The sequence below is a fragment of the Sceloporus undulatus genome, chromosome 2, assembly GCF_019175285.1.
Source record: "Sceloporus undulatus isolate JIND9_A2432 ecotype Alabama chromosome 2, SceUnd_v1.1, whole genome shotgun sequence".
NCBI lineage: Eukaryota > Metazoa > Chordata > Lepidosauria > Squamata > Phrynosomatidae > Sceloporus > Sceloporus undulatus.
Genome location: NC_056523.1, coordinates 223,734,224 through 223,753,569, shown reverse-complemented (window position 1 = coordinate 223,753,569; position 19,346 = coordinate 223,734,224). Strand labels below are relative to the sequence as shown.

Here is a 19,346-nt window from a genome sequence, read left to right as displayed (position 1 = left end):
GCTTGGAACATCTGTCTCCCTTCTCCATTGCCTATGATGGTTAGGCCTAGTGGAAATTGGAGTCTGATAGCAACTGGAGGGCCACAAGTTGGGGGCCCCTCTCCCATCTAACTGACTTTGTACCATCTCTGTTTAAGTGACTACAGTGCAAGCAGACATTTTACAAAAAGAGAGGAGAAAAGCTGTTCAGAGCTGCTGTGCATTGTGCGTGTCACAATTACTTGTGTCACTGCTGTCCTTGTTGTCTTGTCAGTTGTGGGAATGGCATTGAAAGTCTTTTGTTGCTGCTGTTAACACAAGTTTATACATCTATGGGTATCAAAGACAGAGCAATATTCTGTCTGACTCAAGTAAATGACAGTGCAAATTAAAACAGGGCCATTGTGTGTATTTATAATACCCATGTTCTTTGCTGCCTGAAGGCCCTTCCAAATTATCATGTGGCAGAAGGCTGTTTTTCTTTCTCTGCTCTATGATGTATGTATTTTCTCTACAACCTGTCCTGCACTGATTTAAAACTGCAAGGCAAGTGTTTGTTTTGCTACAGATACACTGGAAACATAACTGTCATACAATACATTAAACAGTTCAATATGATCATCTCCAGCTGCAGTGTATGGTATAACAGGCTATAAGTTAATGATGTATGCGTCCACATTTATGTTGAAGAGGGCACCTGTCCTTGCTCAGGTATTGAACTACTAGAATATGGTTTGCAACTTGGAATATAGCCACTTAACAGACATCTAATAAAGGCACCTCCAGAAGACCATGTAAGATATGGTGATTTACTGGGAAATCTGAATTGTCAGAAGAATCCATCGCAGTATACGTATGCAGTAGCCTCCAGCCATCACAGATGCATGTGTTACCACAGGAGTGACAGAGACTCAAGATATGTGGTTTCCATCTGGTAGGGTAAATGTAGGAAATGCATGGCAAAACGAGAAAGGAGTCCTGTTAATATACTCCAGCCATTTCATCATGAAACACTATTACTGTTGCCTTGATTTGACAAGTTGTAGGTAGTACAGTAGCATCTGAAAAAGTTAATTCAGATTAGAAGGTGGGAAAGCTTTCTTGGGAGAAGAGCCCTGCAATCTGATGGAGTCTGGTTCCTTGCTCTGCAACCTGTATTACTGTGTACTTTTATATGGGGAGGTGAGATTCCAGTTTTTTTTCTGAAATTAGTGAACTTCTGAAGTTAGAGGGGTTCTCCCAGAAGACTTTCTTTTCTGGAGGTCAAAAACAAAAGCTGGAGATGGTGGGACACACTCTTGAATAGGTAAGTGGTTCTTGCAGTAACATCTGGAACAGAAACAAATTGCTTTTATTTCTGCTACTACTTTGCTCCTGCTCACAATCATTAGAGACGAAGAAGAAGATCTGAAGTTCATTTCGACGCCCCTTTAGGGACAACTTACTCTTTCAATTTTTTAATGGGCTCTAGGAAAAGAGTACTACAGTGTTCATTTCTCTGTAGAGTTGGCGCTGGTGGTAAAAGCACAAGTATGAAAGAGTCTGAGCCCATGCTAGATATGCAGCCCTAGCTAAAGTCCTTGAGGGCTGTGACATGGCTGGATCTAGCCCTGTGTAAAGGATAGTATGGTGTGTACCTTGTATGTTCTGAAAGAGAAATTGAGAGAGACCAATAGAAACACCTTTACAGAGCTTGGTTGTGGGGATCACATCCAGGTAAGTGTACTCATGAGGGTTGTAAGCATTGTAAGAGAATACAGTTGGCCCTCCTTATACACGGATTTTTTATACACAGATTCAAGCATCCACGGTTTGAAAATGTTCAAAAATAGTATAAATTTCAGATATCAAACCTTGAATTTCCATTTTTTAAGGGACACCACTTTGCGATGTCATATTTAGTGGGACGTGAGAATCCACGGCTTTTGTTACTCATGGGGGATCTTGGAACCAAACCCCAGTGTATAACAAGGGCCCACTGTACTGTTAACATGAATATGAAAGGTGTTGGTATGATTGAAGTGGTCCATGTTAAAAGTCCCCTCAACCATGATGCTTACGAGGACACCTTTCAGACTAACCCAGGCTTGCTGTGAGGATAACAACATGAGGGCCTTGTAAGCCAACTGGATGACCTTGAAGGAGAGATATAAACCATGAGGTTGTGTCAAAGGAGGGTGTTGAAACAAGTCCTCCATAAATTTTTGGATAGCTGAGGTAGAGTACCTCCTTCACTAGAGATTCACTTCACTATTAAGTGTCAGGTATTTAATATGAGTTTTTAAAACCAGCTCCATAAACATTTAATATTGCTATTGTGGTGTAGTTCTTTTAATACTGCCTTCCTGGCCCCACAAGCTCTATGGTGGCCTTTGCAGTGGGAGTGAGATGGTGCTGTGGTTTCAAACGTAAGGGAATACTTCTGGGATTTCCCTGGACTTGTTTGCTCTGCTATGGTAAGTATATGGGAATTGCAGTGTGTCTTTGCATTCTCCTTGTCATCTTTCCACTGCAGGGGGTTGCATACAGTACAGGCAAAGAACAGAGATGCCCAGATGGTGTTTGTGCTAGAACGCCATACTGCCTACAACCTTTACAAAAGACATTGAATCGTCTTTGTTGGTGGTCAGAAAGTACGGCTTGTCAGCTGATTCCATGACTTGAGGTCCTGTCAGCATTAATGTATTTTTGTGGAGCTGCAAGCCGTCTTGGTCCAGACCTCACTCTGTCCGCTGGAAGGAAACCCTGTGTAGGGCTAGTGATTCCAGGCTCTTGTAGGATGGCAGTGTAGTAACATTGTCAGCCACAGAGACATGTGGTGAGGTGTTGGGAGTAGGCTGTACATTGTGAAATGTACTGGCGGTGTTGCTGTTGGGAGCATGAAGGTCAGATGATTGATTCATTTTCAACCAGTGGAAAGCCAGAATGCAGGTGAGAGCAATAAAATCCAAAATCAGTTCAGCAAGTTCTACTACTGAGAGGACAGATGACCCGAACCAGAGACTCCACTGATTCCCCAACTGTGAAAGCAGTGTCACCACCTAAACAAGGAAGATCAAAGAATAATTTTAAAAAATTGTTGTTTTAGAAACATTCTTACTAGATAATGGAGTGTAAATAGGAACGGTGAAGCATCCCTTCTTTGCTTTGGGACTCAGATTGTCAGCTGTCTGCCCACTGCTGTAGGCTAACCTTGTAGTGTCTGTTCTATGAGGGAGTACAATATGCAGAATACCCGTAGTAGGAAATTACAGAAATTACTGCTCTTTCCCCCTCAAAAGCCAACAGTTGGAGTTTAAGTAAAATCCTGGAATTCCTATTTTATGCTCATATTTGATCCCAAACGGAACACTTGTGTTTCAGAATTGAAATTGCTATCAGATTTTGACAATCCTGTCTTGATTTGTTGAATGGTACAACTGCAACTTTACTAAATTGTAATGCAGGACATATTGGTGGCAAGTAGTCAATTGGCTGTGGCATACCACAAATGGAGGAAGCACAATCTTTGCATGTTAAATGCTAGCATTATTGTCAAATATTTGCTGAAAACGTGTGAACGTATGCCATATTCAGGGAACAGTTAACATTGCCATCAAAATTTGAACAAGGGAAAATTGGGATCCATTCCACCGTTAGCACCCATGCATAGTGTTAATTTCTCACTCCACTCAGAATGGCCTTTTACAGATGTTCGGAGCCCCCTGTTCTGGATGGAAAGTGGAATGTTTCTCTAGAGACTAGAGTGAACTTATTCTTCACTGGAGATTGTTCTAGCAGATAGGGAGGGAGGTGACAAAGCTGTATGCTTCAGAAATTAGTGAAGGCATCAAGATCTTTTTCCAGTTGCCCAAGAGATGCTGACCACTGCATTCTAAACAACTCTTCCAGCTGCAGTGTTCTTGCTGCCTGTGCAACAAAGCACATTTTTAAAAACTAAACTTACTGTATGTACTCATGGATAAGTCCAGAAATTTTAGTCAAAAAACTGACCCAAAAAATCTGAGTCAGCTTATGCACAGGTCAATGTAAGTACTATAACTCTTATAAAAAGGAAACCAGCCCTTGGTGAAAGGCAAAAGTATAATCAGTCCTGAAAGCACTGACCCCCCCCCCCCACTGCTTACTTACCCATCCAGCCTTTAGTGCAGTGGTTCCCAACCTTCCTAATGCTGTGACCCCCTTAATACAGTTCCTCATGTTGTGGTGACCCAAACCCATGAAATTATTTTCGTTGCTACTTCATAACTAGGTGCTTTCCAGTGGTCTTAGGTGACCCCCATGAAAGGGTCATTTGACCCCCAAAGGGGTCCCGACCCACAGGTTGGGAACCACTGCTTTAGTGGGAGCACAGACAGTTACGTCTGCTGGAATTTTGTTAAGTTCTTTGGCATCATATTCCTTTGTTTCATCCTATAGATCCTTTTGTTTTAGCCTTGACTTATACATGGGTCATATCAAAATCCATTTTAGCCCCAAAACCTGACCTTGACTTTATACATGAGGTTGACTTATAGTTGAGTATATACGGCATGTAGTTCCAGAAAGTGACTTTCTAGAAAGGCTCCCATCACTCAGGATATAGCCTACAGGAGGCTTCTCTGCTGCCACCACAACCAAGCACGATTTCCTTGAAAAATGAAATGTGTGCATACAGTGATCACTCCACATTTGCTAGGGTTAGGGGTGAAGGGCCCCTGTGCATGTGGAAATACAGTAAATAAAAAACTTCCTTTCACCTAAAAGAACACCAATCTAGGAATCTGCAGGTTCTCCAGTGCAACTCTGTGGTCAACATCTGGCAGAAGGTGATCACAGAATCACGCTAGAGGACCTACAAATGGTTAGGGAAGTGTTTTCTCTAGTAATCTCCAAGTCCTCCAGTGCAACTCTGTGGTCAATTTCCAGCAGTGTTGCCCTGGAGGACCTAAAGATTCCTAGAGAGAATGTATTAATCCAAACTGCAAATAAATCCACAAAAGTCAAAGTTGCAAATGTGGAGGGGCGGCTGCATGTTTTGCTTTAAACCAGAATTGCATTGTCAGAGACTTGCAGAAGACTGGATCTGCTTTAAAAAGGCAAGTGTGCATGTTTTGTTTTCAATGATGAGTGCATTTTGTTGTTGGATAAAAATAACTCTGTTGCTTTAGGGAAGGTGGCCCCTCAACATGCAGAAATGATGAGCCGCTCCATGAAGGATGATACAGGAGCAGTGTTTTACGAAGTTAGCAATTGGTGGTATGTGTGAATGGAATACGTACTGTAAAAGCTGGCGACTCTCCGTTGCTTTTATAATTCCACTGCTCGAAAAATATATTCACCTTAGCAATTCCATTCCTGCCAATAAAAAAGGTTGCGTGGATTTAGGCCTACATTGTGATTCCAAGATATTTCTAACCATTATTTAATCTGATATATGGTATTCTAACGATCTTAAACATCCTTCTATAATGCATTAACAAAAAATTGAAAATAACGAGGGTCGGTTCAGAAACTTAAGAATTCATATTGCACCTGCTCTTGAAACCTACAAGCTACCACTCTTGAGCAATAATGTGTTGTTGCTGATAAAAGTAATTTGCAATATTTTAGGGGGAAGTAGATAGTTGTCTTGCTTTCTGCACCAGAAATTCCTTCCGTATATCCGGGAAGCACACATTTAATTCGAACAATCAAACTTAAACCTGGCCCCGAGCATTTTCTTCCTTGATCTTGTAATCCCATCTGACACATTGTGGTTTATCACAAGAATAGGTGTGAAATTATGTCTTCCATGCTACAGTATATTACCCATTCTGATCCAGTCTTTACATCTGTGATGCATGTGCAGTGCAGAAATAATCTGGTTTGACACCACTTTAACTGCCATGGCTCAGTGGAATTCAAGTTTGTTGCAGCACTTCCCAGAATTCCATAGCATTGAGCCATGGCAGTTAAAGTGGTGTTAAACTAGATTATTTCTGCACTGCAGATGCAGCCTTTGTTCCCCAGGTTGGGTTTAATCTTTTGTATTGAATTCTTACTTTTTGGCTCTAGGTGGTGCTCTTACCTCTTGGATGTGATGTTGTACTTATTCTGCAGAGACAGCATGTGAAACACCCAGGCCTGGAAGGAACAGTACATGTACACATTTTTAAAGTGGGAGGGCAGCATAAACAATCCAGGAGCAAAATACCTGTTATACTTGAATGCATGTTGCTGATCCCTAGCATTTTTCTTTTTTATATACATGAAAAGCCACTCTTATACATGAATGGATGTTCCTGATCCCTAGCAGTTTTTCTTTTTTCATAAATGAAAAGTCATTCTGGAAAGGAAGAACTTGACTCCTTTCCCTTCTTGTGCTCCAAGTCACCAGCTGCAAGTGACTTTTCTTGCCAATGCATTTAAGACATAGGTTTCTGTCATTTTAGAAACTGGCATTGTGGTTCCAAAACACACTGCAAAAATAATCCAGATTGAGACCGCTTTAATTGACCTGGCTCAGTGGTAGGGAATCCTAGGAATTGTAGTTGTGGCACCAGAGCTCTCTGGTAGAGATGGCTAGTGCCTAGAATTCCCTAGTATTGAGCCAGAGCAGTTAAAGTGGTCTCAAACTGGATTATTTCTGCATTGTGTTTTGGATCATACTTAGACTAGGATATGCAGTCAGAAATGCAACTTATTTATTCTATGTTTATGTCGCCTTTCTCTCAGAAAGGGACTCAAGGTGGTTACAAATAAAAATATTTTTAAAAACTTTATAGTAAAAGTTTTAAAACAATTAAAAGCATCAAAATAAAAACAGTACTTAAAAACAGCTTACCTCAGATGCAGCAGAAGGCCAGCGCGAATAGCCAGCTGACAGCTGATACTCTGTCACCCTGAAGAATTGCAGATGAGAGATTCAGAGGAAAATTTGCATCAAGACTTTTACATCCAGAGTTCACCATGAAGGGCCTTATGACTAAAATGATCTCACTTTGTGTAATATGTTATGTGCCTTCAAGTTGACTTATGGCAACTCTGTCCTAGGGTTTTTTTTGTGGCAAGATTTATCCAGAAGAGGTTTGCCATTGATTTCCTCTTGGAGTGGAAATGAGTGGTTTGCCCAAAGTCACCCAGTGAGTTTCTGGGGCTGAGTTGAGTCCAAGTCCCTCAGTCAAACCACTACATCATGTTGTAAGTCAAAAATAAAGATTCAGGACAACTGTGGCATGATCATTTTCTAGTACAGGAATTTTGTGGTTCACAACATGTTTGTTGCATTTGGGAAATACAGTGATGGCTCACCAAAAGGGTCACTGAAGACACCCTTCCCACTTTGCATTACTGGGATGCTAGTAAACTCTTCAACTTGGAAACTCACTCCTGCAATAAAATTTGGGAGGCTAGCCGAGAATGGTGTGCCAGGTTCAAACCCTGTTTTTCTTCATTTCACAGAAAGTTTTCTATTGCCAAATACTCTTTGGTATTTGACCAGGTCTAGGAATGCAACTCCACAAGTTTTGAAGCCTACTTACTTGCAAGGTTTCCGACATTTTGTGAAACAGCCCAGAAAGTTTGCTTTAAATTCAGCCTGGAGTGTGTAATAACAGTACCCTTAGTAGGAAGCAAAAGAAATGTTGATTAATGTTCATTACGCGCAATGTGTGCATGTGATCAGAACTTTTAGACTAAGGGTAAACATTTAGACTAAGGGAAATTGTGTAGGCCTTCAGATGTTGGATTGCATGTCACAGCACATGGTGAAGAATGCTGGGAGTTGCAGTCCAACTACACCTGGAAGGATAAATAAATACTCCAAATAAACAATAAAAACGTACAGTTTCCTTACCTATATTCTAGGGGGATAGGGTATGCAGCCTTTGGTTTGTACTTACCCCAGGCTGTGTGTTTAGTGTAGTCACAGTAAACTGCTCCAGGAGGCAAAGGATAGAAGTAGTGGCCACATCCGCACCTTTCAACCATGCTGTTCTGAAAACAAGAACGAATGCAGACCTAGAAGTAAGGCGGAAGAGGAAAAAGTTGATTGCTTTGCAATATTGACATTCCCCTGGCAAATTCATGTTAGCAGGTGTGTAGTGATGGTACCTGCTCAGTGTAACGGGATGAGTAGAGATTCTTCACCGGCACATCACTCCCATTTTCTGTGCAGTCGCTGTAAGTGCCTCCAAGGCGGTTTGTTGTTTCCTGCCAGTCAATATGTAACATGGCAAATCAATACAATTTTGTCCTGACCCTTTTGTTTCCATCTATCCCTGGGGTCATCTTGTCTTCACTTTTCCTCCTCCCATACTAAATATGGTGTCTCCAGCTTGAACTAGGAATTGTGTTGACATGGGGACTTGCCACAAGATTGCATTGCTGTTGGTTATTCCTGAACCCTTGGAAGGGGCAGAAAGAAATACTGGTATCGGTAGTTGCCATGATGTCTTTGGACTGGCTAGACGTGACGTTAGCAATAAGCCACAAAGACAGACTTCGAGCTTTTCTGTGCTTTATGACCGTATAATATTCAGTTGCAGCTGGTGTTTGCTGGCTCCAATGCATGGTTTCTGTCCTGGTTCTGCTGTCTGCCAGTGTCTGGGGCAGGGAAACTGCTGGAATGCTTCAATGCGAAAATGAGGGCCTTGGCTGGCAGTGAATAGCCTGCTATGAAGACAATGTGGTTGGCATAGTGGTGGCATGCTGGGTGTAGAGGTAGTGGATAGGGGGAGTTATGCTGGTGCTCTGGGCAGGTGGGGTAGAGGGTTATTGTCTTAACTGTCTTAAATGTATTAACATAGAAAACAAACACATTTGCCATCTCCCAAGGTAATTCTCATGATAATCTGGTGAAAATGTTAGGCCAGGGGTAGGCAACCTTTTTGAGCCGGGGGCCGGGTTGCTGTCCCTCAGACAACTGGGGGGGCCGAAGCAAAAAAATAAATAATTAAATAATTCTTAAACAAACAAATAAATAAATAAATCGGGGCAAATGTGGGACAAAATTTTCAAATGGAGGACACTTTTAAAAAAATAAATGGAGGACATGCAAAAAAAGTGCTGATTTTTAAAAATATGTTAATATAAATGCATGTTTCTGAGGCTTCTATAGACAATTGCCCCCCTTGCCCGCCGCTTGCCCCCCCTTGCCTGCCTCCTCCTGATAGGCCAAAGCCCCACGCCCTCACGCGAGAGGCCAAAGGCTCCAGCAGCAATTGGCAGCAGTACCAGGCTGGGGCCTGTCCCAAGGCCTTGCCGGGCCGCATCCGGCCCGCGGGCCGCAGGTTGCCTACCCCTGTGTTAGGCTAACAAGGAATGATCATGACAGTTGAGGCCTGTTCTAGCTCCATAATGCATCTATACAGTGTGGTGTAATGATTTGAGTGTATAACTATGGCTGTGGAGACCAGGATTTGATTCCCAGCTTGGGCATGAAACCCATTGGAAGACCTTGGGCAAGTTGCACTCTCTCAGCCTCAGGGAAGGCAATAGCAAACCCCCTCCAATGAAACTTTCCAAGAAAACCCAATGATAGGCTTGCCTTAGGGTCACCATAAGTTGGAAACAACTTGAATGCACACAACAACAAAAAACATAGTTTATAGGTTCGGGAGAAAGTACATGACTAGTTTATACATTATAGGCAGATACTAATGGTCAATTCAGGTATTCTATAGCTCAACTTTTAGCTTTGGCATAGAGTATGTTGTGCAGACCCATGGTTGTACCAGACAGACAGACAGTGGTAGATTTGTCATAGTAAGAATTCAGGTTACTGTCTTTTTCTTTTCATGAGGTATTTTTAGGAAACTTTTTAAATAACCCAAATTATTTTTTCCCTGTGATAATATGAATTCAGATATTAAACTCTGGGGTAAATAAGAGTGACCCAAGCAGTTTTATTGTAGCTGTCTGCTGTCCCCTCCTTAGTCTCAACTGTCTCTCATCTTCTTTTCACTCTCACCTTTTTCATACTAATAGATGTTTCTATACCAGGGCGCACATTAAAGCCTCCCTCATCCATGAAAGCTGGCTCATTCTGATTGTGGACCATCACGCGGGCGCCTGTCACAGTGGAGAGCAGTGGAATAAAGTCATTTTGTTCTGTGCGAACAACAAGAGAGAGGCCTGTGGAGACAAAGAGCAAGGAAGATCATGGCCAGGCTTAGCTGGAAAGGAAAACAGGGCAGGAGATGGCTGTGGGAGCAAGGTGGGTCAGGCAAACTCAAGATTAGAGGAGGGTTGAGAAAAAGAGTTTGATGAATGTCTGGTGGCTAGGACATGTTAGGCCATTGTGATTTCCCAGAGACTTGGATAGATTTATCCATGAAAACAAAACTTGTGGGACTGAGGGGTTGTTCCCACTATGGTTTAAACTGAATCGTGATTTGAAATGATCCGGTTTAAAACATCATGCTTCCCACTTAATTCGAATCATTGAAGCAATTTGGAAAGGGGGCATGTTTTTTACCCATTTAACTTGTGTCAGAAAGACGCTGGGTTAAAGGGGTGTTTTTGGGGATGAATTGATGATTTATTCTCAAATGAATCGATTCATCTCAGTGGGAACCACAGGTGGATTTGAATCTGCCCCAGCCCAAGTGGGAACTAGGCGGGTGGATTCGATTCTGTCGCCAGTGACGGGGGGGAGAGCCGCAATGGCCCCGGCCATCTCCCCGTCACCAGCTTCCCTGCCTCTCTGTACCTGGGCCACTGGCTTCTATTCAACCTTCCTGCAACTGCCTTCCCCAGGCGCGGGGAACGGAAAAAGGTTGGGAGAAGCTGGGATGGAGGTTGCAGAGAAGCCAGAGACGCTTCTCTGCAAGCTTCCCCAGCCACAGGGAACAGAAGGAGGCTACAGGGAAGCTGGGGGAACTGGTTAGAGGCTGAAGGAGGCCAGAAGAATCAGGTAAGGAGGCTGGGTCGGGGACAGTCGGGGCCAGGAGAGGCCAAGGTGCCTGATCCGAATTGGTAGAATCGGTGCAAACATAGTGGGAACCAGGAACTATTTTTGCGCCGATTTATCTATTTGGATCAGGCACCAAATTGTAAGTGGAAATAAGGCCTGAGAATCTTAGGGACTGAACAATAAGCTACCTGCATTTAGAAAACTAAGGGTGCAAGCCCTTATGCAGTATTCCTTTTCCCCCCCTGACCCCTCCAATTATTTGTGGAAGAAATTATGGAAGAAGAGGTATGATGGGAGGGTGGTGATATTTGGACCCACTTTAATACTCTAAATTGAGGCAGGCAAATTGCACAATAAAAGCCTATTCTGGAAGTACCCTAAGAGTTAGTACCCTAAGAACTTTGCATTTCTTGCCGATGTGCAGGAATTTATTCCTGTGGGAAAGCATTTGTGTGCTTTTTATGTGAACTAAGTCTAGGTGAAAAGGGGCTCTTGTTCGGTTAGGCAAAATGCTGCAGAGTATATTGTGTTGGACTATGACTCTGGAGACTGGGGTTCAAATCCCAGCTCGGCCATGGAAACATACTGAGTGGCCTTAGGCAAGTCACACTTTCTCACCCTCAGGATGGCAATGGCAACCCCCTGGGAAAACACCATGATAGGGTCGCCTTAGGGCCACCTTAAGTTGGAAAGGATTTAAAGGCACATAACAACAACAAAAAACGTGTATCACAGGAAACAAAAAGAAGCAGTGCTTTCTTTCTGAAACCTATCCTTTTGCACCTGTTAGCTACTAGTCTTGTTTCATATGGAAAGGGGAAGGCAATGATAGGGCCCAAGCAGTCACTTGTGACATCCATCTGTACACATACACCTGCTCACCGTTATTGATCCCAGGCAGGGAAGACATCCAGAGGGTGCTACTGTTGTCATTGAATGTATAACAGTTCCCATAAATGGGGTGATGGAAGTGTGTGTAGTTCCTGAAAGAACAGACACAAAAGGGTTATGGTTAAACTCAGTTATTCAGTTCTGGAAGGAAATGTGAGCAGTTGTGTTGGCTCACTAGAATAACTGTCAGCAGCAGTAAAGGTCCTATACTGAAGGGGAGGGAATCATGCTTTTTGTGGGTTCCTTTGTGGGTTTAATTATAAACAAGGAAGCCTTGCAATTGCAAAAGAGGTGCAGCATCCCCAGTTCCAAAGGGCTGGACTAGAAGCACCTTAAAGTTAGAAGCAGTGGCATCCTAGGGTTGGCGTCACCCCCCTCATGACCTCTTTCCCATCCACGCCATATAGATATTTAGCAAAGTTTTTTGTACTTGTTACTTAATCATAATACCTGCAATCATGATGTTATGGTTAATAGTAATTAGTTGCAAAAAGAAAATGTATACTTTTAAAGTACTAGTCATACACTCAGCCTCAAGTATTTTACAGTGGATAATGATATGGGTTGTAAAATGAAAAATTGGTAAAAGGTGATGTTGAAAAGAAATTAATTAAGATATATATATATATATTCAGTTCTTTAATTTTTTTTTTTTAAAAACTTGAGTCCTTTTTTTTCCTCCACTGAGTTCACCCACCATCCCCACTCTTCATCCTTAATGGGACACAGTGAATGTCACACCCATTCTTGCCAAAAAGGAGATATTTGAGCAGCAGTGGTGTCACCCATCTTAGGGTCACCAGTGTGGTCCTCATCCCCTCACCCTTTTAGTAATGCACTAGTTAGCAGCACTGTTTGTTTCCCCCCTAGTGGAGAAGCAGAGGACCCTAGTGGCTATGGGCGGTTCGTAGAAAGGACTCATCACTCACTTATGGGGGAGACTATGCAGTCCTTCCAACCCACCCTTGCTTAATGAACCAATTAAAAGCACATCTAGTGGTGAGAAAGGTTTTGAGCGTCAGAGATTTTCTGCCACATTGGCTCTTAAGGCTCCAATGAGTTGAGAGGGGAAAGCGTATGGTGGTTGTGATGAAAGGCCCAGTTCTATAGCTTGTAACCTTAAATTGATTTGAAGAACATGCACAAATGTAGTTAGGTTAAAGCAGTTCTGGCTTTTATTCAGTCCTGCAGAGATGCCTTGCATTGGTGCAGGCTGATAGTGTGTAACATTTCCTCCATTCTGCCTTCGGCTATTGCAAGCAGATTTAGTGATTTGTGTTTTTAAAGCCAAGCAGAAACACTTATACTTTCCTCACCTGTTCACACTTTTTTTCTATGTCACATCAGGACCGGCTCTAGGTATTTGGCCACCCTAGGCGTGGAAATTTAGGCACCCCCTGAACCCCTCATAATTTTTTTCACCCCTTGATTTCCGCTGTTCACTTGTTAAAGCTAAATATGACATAAACTAGGTTACAGTCTTCATCTAACTGTCTGAGAATAGTCAAAAAGCCAAAAAATTGTACAAAAAAGCCACCAAGTTGCCCCTAATTTTGCCGCCCTAGGAGGCTGCCTAGTTCACCTAATGGATGAGCCGGCCTGGTCTACATTCTACCTGAAGAAAAGTGTTGAGACAGCTCAGAGTTTTTTAGCTAGGCTTAACATCTATACCCATGATGAACGTAAACAGGCTTCCATGCTCTCTGCTTCTAAGATGCTACTGTGGTCATGTTTGATGGGAATAATGGGAACTGTAGCCCAGCACTCTTAAAGGCACTGGTTGAGAGGGCTGCTGTAACAGAACAGTTTATCAAGGAAAGGACAGAGAGCATCATGATCTTAGGAGGAGCAAGAGCTTCCAAATGGAGTATGAAAAGATATAAAAGGGATGGTGCTGCGGAGGTGACCTTCCACAAGCGTGTCTACACTGTAAATAAAGAGTCCATAGCATCAGGTGCAAATCGATGGCTTAAATGCAATGCCGAGAAACAATACATGGCATTCACACAGATTCAAGAACTTGTGAGAAGCTCAGTGTCAGCAGCAGGGGGGCTGGGGGAGAAAGATGTACACAAGTAGTGAAAGAAAGGGCAGGGGAAGGTTAATTGTCAGCAATTGCAAACACTTCTGGAAACGATTAGGGTTGCCTGGATACCGTCTGACCAAACCAGAAAGATTCAGTGGGGGGCGGAGAAGGATATTTCCATGGACAAGGACTTCAATCAACATAGCAAGCTCCTGTTAATTGCCATGGTTGCCTTATCACCAAAGCAAACAGTCCCTAGGACTGATAAACTCCTGTTTTGCTGCTTGCCTGGTTGCAGCAAACATGGAAAGGAGGAAGCTGGTGTTCAGCTCCTTGCAACATGCCTGAGTTTATGGGTATTGGGCTGTGTGTGGGTCATGGTGGGTTGCCAGAGTGAAAATGGAGAGGGCTCCTGTACTTTACGCTTGCATAGAAGGGGGAATTCTGCAGGTGTTGCATGTCACACACATCATTATGTACAACCATTAAAGGTATAGGGCCGGCTTTAGTTTCTCTGGCAACCCTAGACGCCTGCAGTCCTCTCACAGCAGAGTTCTCTTCATGTAGCCATGGGGCACTCTCCATTTTGGAAGGGACTCCTTATTAAGGGGATAACTTCAGCTTCTCTTTTGGAGGGAGGGGAATGTTCACCAACATGGCTGCAATCACCAGAAACACACAAAGTGGAACTGGAACAGCTTAACACACAAATGATTCTTGGGGCCCTTACTAGGAAACCACCGTTCATTCCCTGTCCTCATGTTTAAATACATTCCAATTAATATAAAAACACATCACCAGAATAGAACTAGAAAAAGATAAAAAGTGAATGGTAATAAATAAATAAAAGGAAGCAAATGTATGCCTAGTGAGAATTTTAATAAAGGGCCCTGATGAAGTTGGTGGAAAGGACAAGAAGAAAAAAGAGTTGTAAAAATTCACTCAAGTGCTTTTATTAATTTAGTATCCATGTTCTAAGCAATTAATCTAGAACTAAAAACCCACACCTTATGAATAAAGTTAAAAGAGGGAAGTGGCTTGAAATGTGTTCTCCACCCATCACATTTTGCAATGTCTCCACTAAGACAATAGCCAGGCACATCTCTGCTATTCCCTTGTTCTCAATGACATGGAAATGGCTGGTTGTTTTTTTTGTGGGGGGGGGGCGGCTACACGCTGAAAAGGTGGATTTTGGGAATGATTTTTGTTATGCAATGAAACAGAATTCTGATCTCTGTTGTTGTTAACTGCCTTCAAATTGACCATGATCCATGGCAACCCTGTGGGTGAGAAATGTCCGATCCCTATACTTACATGATCTATTCTGTAAATTCATGCTTGTATCCTCCCCAAAACAGTCTATCCAACTAGCGTGTGGTCTTCCTCTTTTTCTACTTCCATCTTTCTGCTACAATAACTAAAGAAAACTGGTTTACAATGACTTAAGTTGGACTTGTGCCATCGTAGGTCACTAACAGGATGCCAGCCTGTATTATTTCATCAGTTAACTTGTGCTTTGGTAGCTTCTTAGTTCAACTACTTCATTGTGTTGTATGTGAAGTTGCCTTTTCTGAAGTCTACTTGGAAACCTCTGTTGGAAAAAAAAATGCAAGTGCAAGACAACCAGCCAGGGAATATATCTCAGAAGAGCTTCGCCGACTCATTTGTGGCACAATTCAAACTAATTCCATGGCTCACAACCAGGGCACCTGAAGGAACATCTCCCATATCTGAGGGAATGTTTCCTATGCTCTGAGATGATCTCTAGGCTCATTCCTCTGCTTGCTGCCATTGTCTGAACAGAACTGAGTGGCAGCTAGAAGGAGGACCTTCTTCACTGAGATGTTTCACCTTCATAAAAAGACAAGTATGCTGTATGTACAGTCTGACTCCTAGCGTTAGTACAAGCAGAGTGGACCCATTGTATTAGCGGGATTTCCACAACTTTTGACCCACAGTTCATCAACTGATTGGATCAGTGCACTCTAGTTGGGATTATCAATAGGGATCAGGCCACTGTATATGTATATGTGTGACAGAGGCATCTCCTCATTGCTCTTTTAGCCTTTAGAAAGTTAATGATTAATAATGTAATGCATGTCTTGTTAAAAAGCCATCCACAGAGTACATAATCAGGTCCGGATATGTTACATTTTTGTAGGCTCCTCAACCACAAGACATATATTGGAGCACATTACAGAATGAAATCACCTTGCAGGGACACACCTTAGCAGAGCTGAAAAGAATGAGGTTCATGCCTGGATTCCAAATTTGAAAGAAACTACTGGGAGGGGGGGGGACCCTTAACTCCTCCTTCGCAAGAGTGTTCCATGTGTTGCCTGAACACATGTTCAGCAGATAATGGAATCGCATGTGTAGGCACCACCCAGACTGTGGTAGTGCAGCAGAAGAGCAAAATAGGTGTCTGTCTGCAAACAGCTGCATGAATGTAGGTCCTTCCAAGTGAGACCCAGGGCAACCACTGGAAGACCTGCTGAACACAGAGAGACGGGGGGCTGGGGGAAACAGGTGCCATTCCATCACCCTGGGAGTTTGGTCCACAGGTTGGAGGAAGAGCTGAACTTGTGTCATATTGAGACCTAGTGCTAAAAGATATACCCTTGCGTGCTCTTTGCCTAGGAATCTGCAAAGACCTTAGAAGTGTGGTTCTAGGTGGTAGCATGAGGTGGTTACTCCTCCCCCAGCTTTAGCACTATGTTGCACCTCCCACCCCCCAATTTCATTTCTAATTCAGAGGTTTCTGTTTGGGTCACTAGGAATAAAGATCATGCCCAAACCCTCAAATTACCCTTTGGGAAAATAATGCTGTTACACCACACAACCCAAAGTACAATTCCCTTTTGATACCTCTTTGGCTCAATGCTAGGGAATTCTGGGAACTGTAGTTTTGTGAGACATGTAGCCTTCTCTGTCACAGAGCTCTGGTGCAACAGTAAACAATTCCTAGGATTCCCTAGCACTGAGCCAGGGCAGTCAAACTGGTCTCAAACTGGATTATTTCTGCAGTGTGTTTTGGACCACTGTCTCTATTTTAGAAAGTGTTTTAAATTGATATGATAACCTTATTGATCAATGATGGAAAAGCTGGGAGTGTATATTTTAAATAAAGAACACTGTAGGAACTAGATTAGAGTAAAGAAATGCAGCTGCTTTGGGACTCACGCTTGGTCGCATGTCACCTCATTGAAACGGCAGGCATAGATGAAGCTTGCAAAGTCAGACTCGTCACGAGCTTTGGCGTCAGGGATCCTTGACAGTATGTTGATATAATGAAAACTGTACCATTCCCGCACAGCATCCACACCTGAAGAGTACATTTGCTGGAAACAGTTTGTATTGTTTTCATTGCACTGCAAAGGAGATTAATCCTATTAGTCATTCCTAGCACAGAAAGGAAATCAGAGGGAAGGCATTCTGGGCTACTGGAGAAACAGTGGATAGAAATCTCAAATGGAAATTGAACAAATTCCACCCCAGCCACACAAATACCATGATTTCAACATCAAATTTGTCTTTCCTGTTCACTTACTCTTTCCCCCCTTACATGAATGAGGCCATCCATAGTATCTTTCCTGTGGAAGCATGGTGAACTACTTTTGACTGCAATTTTATTCATATTTTATTGGTTCCAATAAAGGCTTGTGCCTCGGAGAAAAGGATTAATCCATATACTTGATAATGTTAACTGAAGGACATAAACCAATTAATCTAAGAAAGAAGCTTTGTTTTACAAAGTCTTTTTTGCCTTCCCAGACCAACCTTTCCTTCTTGTTTCTTTTTTTCAAGTAACATTGGCATTGGGAGGATGATGGCAGAAGGCTGGAGAAACACAGACTGTTGACACTGAATTGCAGAAGCACACCTGTAGTAATCAGCGGAATAAAGCTTGAGCTGGTAAAGAGCAGGATTCTACTCTATTTGACCATGTGTGCCTCCTTACAACAGGGAAGGTAAACTTTGGAATCCCTTGTGAAGTTGTCCTTACCAGAGTGAAGCCAATTTTCCAGTCATTCTTGCCCACTTGGGGATTGTTGTCCTCCATGCTGGCCTGGCTGTCACGTTTGTGTCTGTGCAATGGGTGACGATAGACATGGTAGGACAGACTCCGATAGCTGCGTTTCCGAGAGGACTGGGCCATCCAATTACTCTGCCCCAGGGACATATCATATTTATACAGCTCCATCAGAGTCCGTTGGGTAATGTGATCAAGTTCTTCCAGATCCTTCTGAAGAGCACTGAACCTATAAGATGGAAGGACAGGACTCTAGGATCAGGTTGTCACCATTACCTTCAGAGAACACCAGGAACAGACCTTTGAAGTAACAAGGTGAAAATAATGTGGACACCACAACTTTTGAGGGGATGTCGTAGGTGGTTGGGTCTGGCAAAGTTACATTTTAAAAGTAATGTAACAAGTGGGGATGAAGTTGTTTATTAGTGTAATGAATAAAGTTTTTAATTTTTCAAAATTACTTTCACAGTGTTTTTAGAGCCATTTTGCCAGGAACTTTCCAATTCTGTGCTACTCATTTCTTAAGTATAAGTCCCTGGCCCCCACCAATCCAGTCACCAGAAGAAACAGAATGTAATGGGAAAGTGGCAAATAAGTCAGTGGATTCCCTTTTGAAGACTGCAATAGCGATGGTAGCAAATTACATCTCAGACATTTTAACAAGTAAAGAGAACAAATTACTTTGAAAAAGTGACTTTCCACATCCTAACCAGGGCCCAATTCCTACTATGATTCCAAATGATTCAGTTTAAACCACCATGGTTCCCACTTAATTTGAATTGCTGAAGCAGTTTGGAAAGGGGGGGGGGCATGGTTTTTACCCATTTAACTGATGTCAAAAAGACGCTGGTTAAATGGGGTGTTATTTATTTATTTATTTATTTATTTAGAAATACATCGATTCAGCCCAAGTGGGAACCAGGCAGATTCAAATCGGATCCAAATCTTCCCTGGTTCCCACTGGCAGTGGCTTTTCCCCAGCTTCTCTGCCCTGGTCATGCCTCCTTCTGTCCTCAGCCTTCATCCCGGCCTACCTCCTCCGTCCTTCCGGCCCGGCCTGCCTCCTCCATCCCCCAGGCCTCTCTGCTGTGTAGCCTGGCCTCTCCGCCCGGGCCTTCCAGTGGCCTCTCCGGAACTGGCCTTGTTCTGGTGCAAAGATAGTGGGAACCACGTTTGGGGCTGAACTGAATCATAGATAATCGTAGATTTGGTTCAGAACCCAGTTTAACAGGTAAGTGGGAATTAGGCCTAGATGTAGGCAGAGGATAATTTACAATCCACTGGTAGTCCAATGATTCACTTGTCCTGGGATTCTTCAAAACAATGCTGGACTAGATAAAGTGATCCAATAAAACCATATTATTTCTAATGGAGGATGGGCCCTTAGTATCCGCTGGGGTTTGGTTCAGGACCTCTCGCAGATACCAGAATCTGTGGATGCTCAAGCCCCATAACATATACAATGGTATAATAAAATAGTATCCCTCATATAAAATGGCAAAATCAAGGCTTCCTTTTTGAAATGTATATGTTTTTTGGAA

The 19,346-nt window shown here is 42.8% G+C and overlaps 1 protein-coding gene across 2 annotated transcripts in view; it reads right to left on the bottom strand.

Moving 5' to 3' along the window:
- Window positions 1-1,447: 1,447 nt before the first annotated feature.
- SCNN1A (sodium channel epithelial 1 subunit alpha) overlaps window positions 1,448-19,346 on the bottom strand; it is a 29,043-nt gene continuing 11,144 nt past the window's right edge. For both annotated transcript variants that reach the window (XM_042455907.1, XM_042455908.1), the window contains exons 4-14: window positions 17,779-18,034; window positions 16,956-17,143; window positions 11,738-11,838; window positions 9,911-10,074; window positions 8,053-8,151; window positions 7,842-7,959; window positions 7,482-7,560; window positions 6,785-6,842; window positions 6,029-6,084; window positions 5,241-5,316; window positions 1,448-3,020 (exon numbers count right to left, since the gene is read on the bottom strand). In XM_042455907.1, the coding sequence (XP_042311841.1) occupies window positions 2,700-3,020; window positions 5,241-5,316; window positions 6,029-6,084; window positions 6,785-6,842; window positions 7,482-7,560; window positions 7,842-7,959; window positions 8,053-8,151; window positions 9,911-10,074; window positions 11,738-11,838; window positions 16,956-17,143; window positions 17,779-18,034 (1,516 nt within the window). In that variant the 3' untranslated portion in view covers window positions 1,448-2,699. The remainder of the gene's footprint in view (window positions 3,021-5,240; window positions 5,317-6,028; window positions 6,085-6,784; window positions 6,843-7,481; window positions 7,561-7,841; window positions 7,960-8,052; window positions 8,152-9,910; window positions 10,075-11,737; window positions 11,839-16,955; window positions 17,144-17,778; window positions 18,035-19,346) is intronic.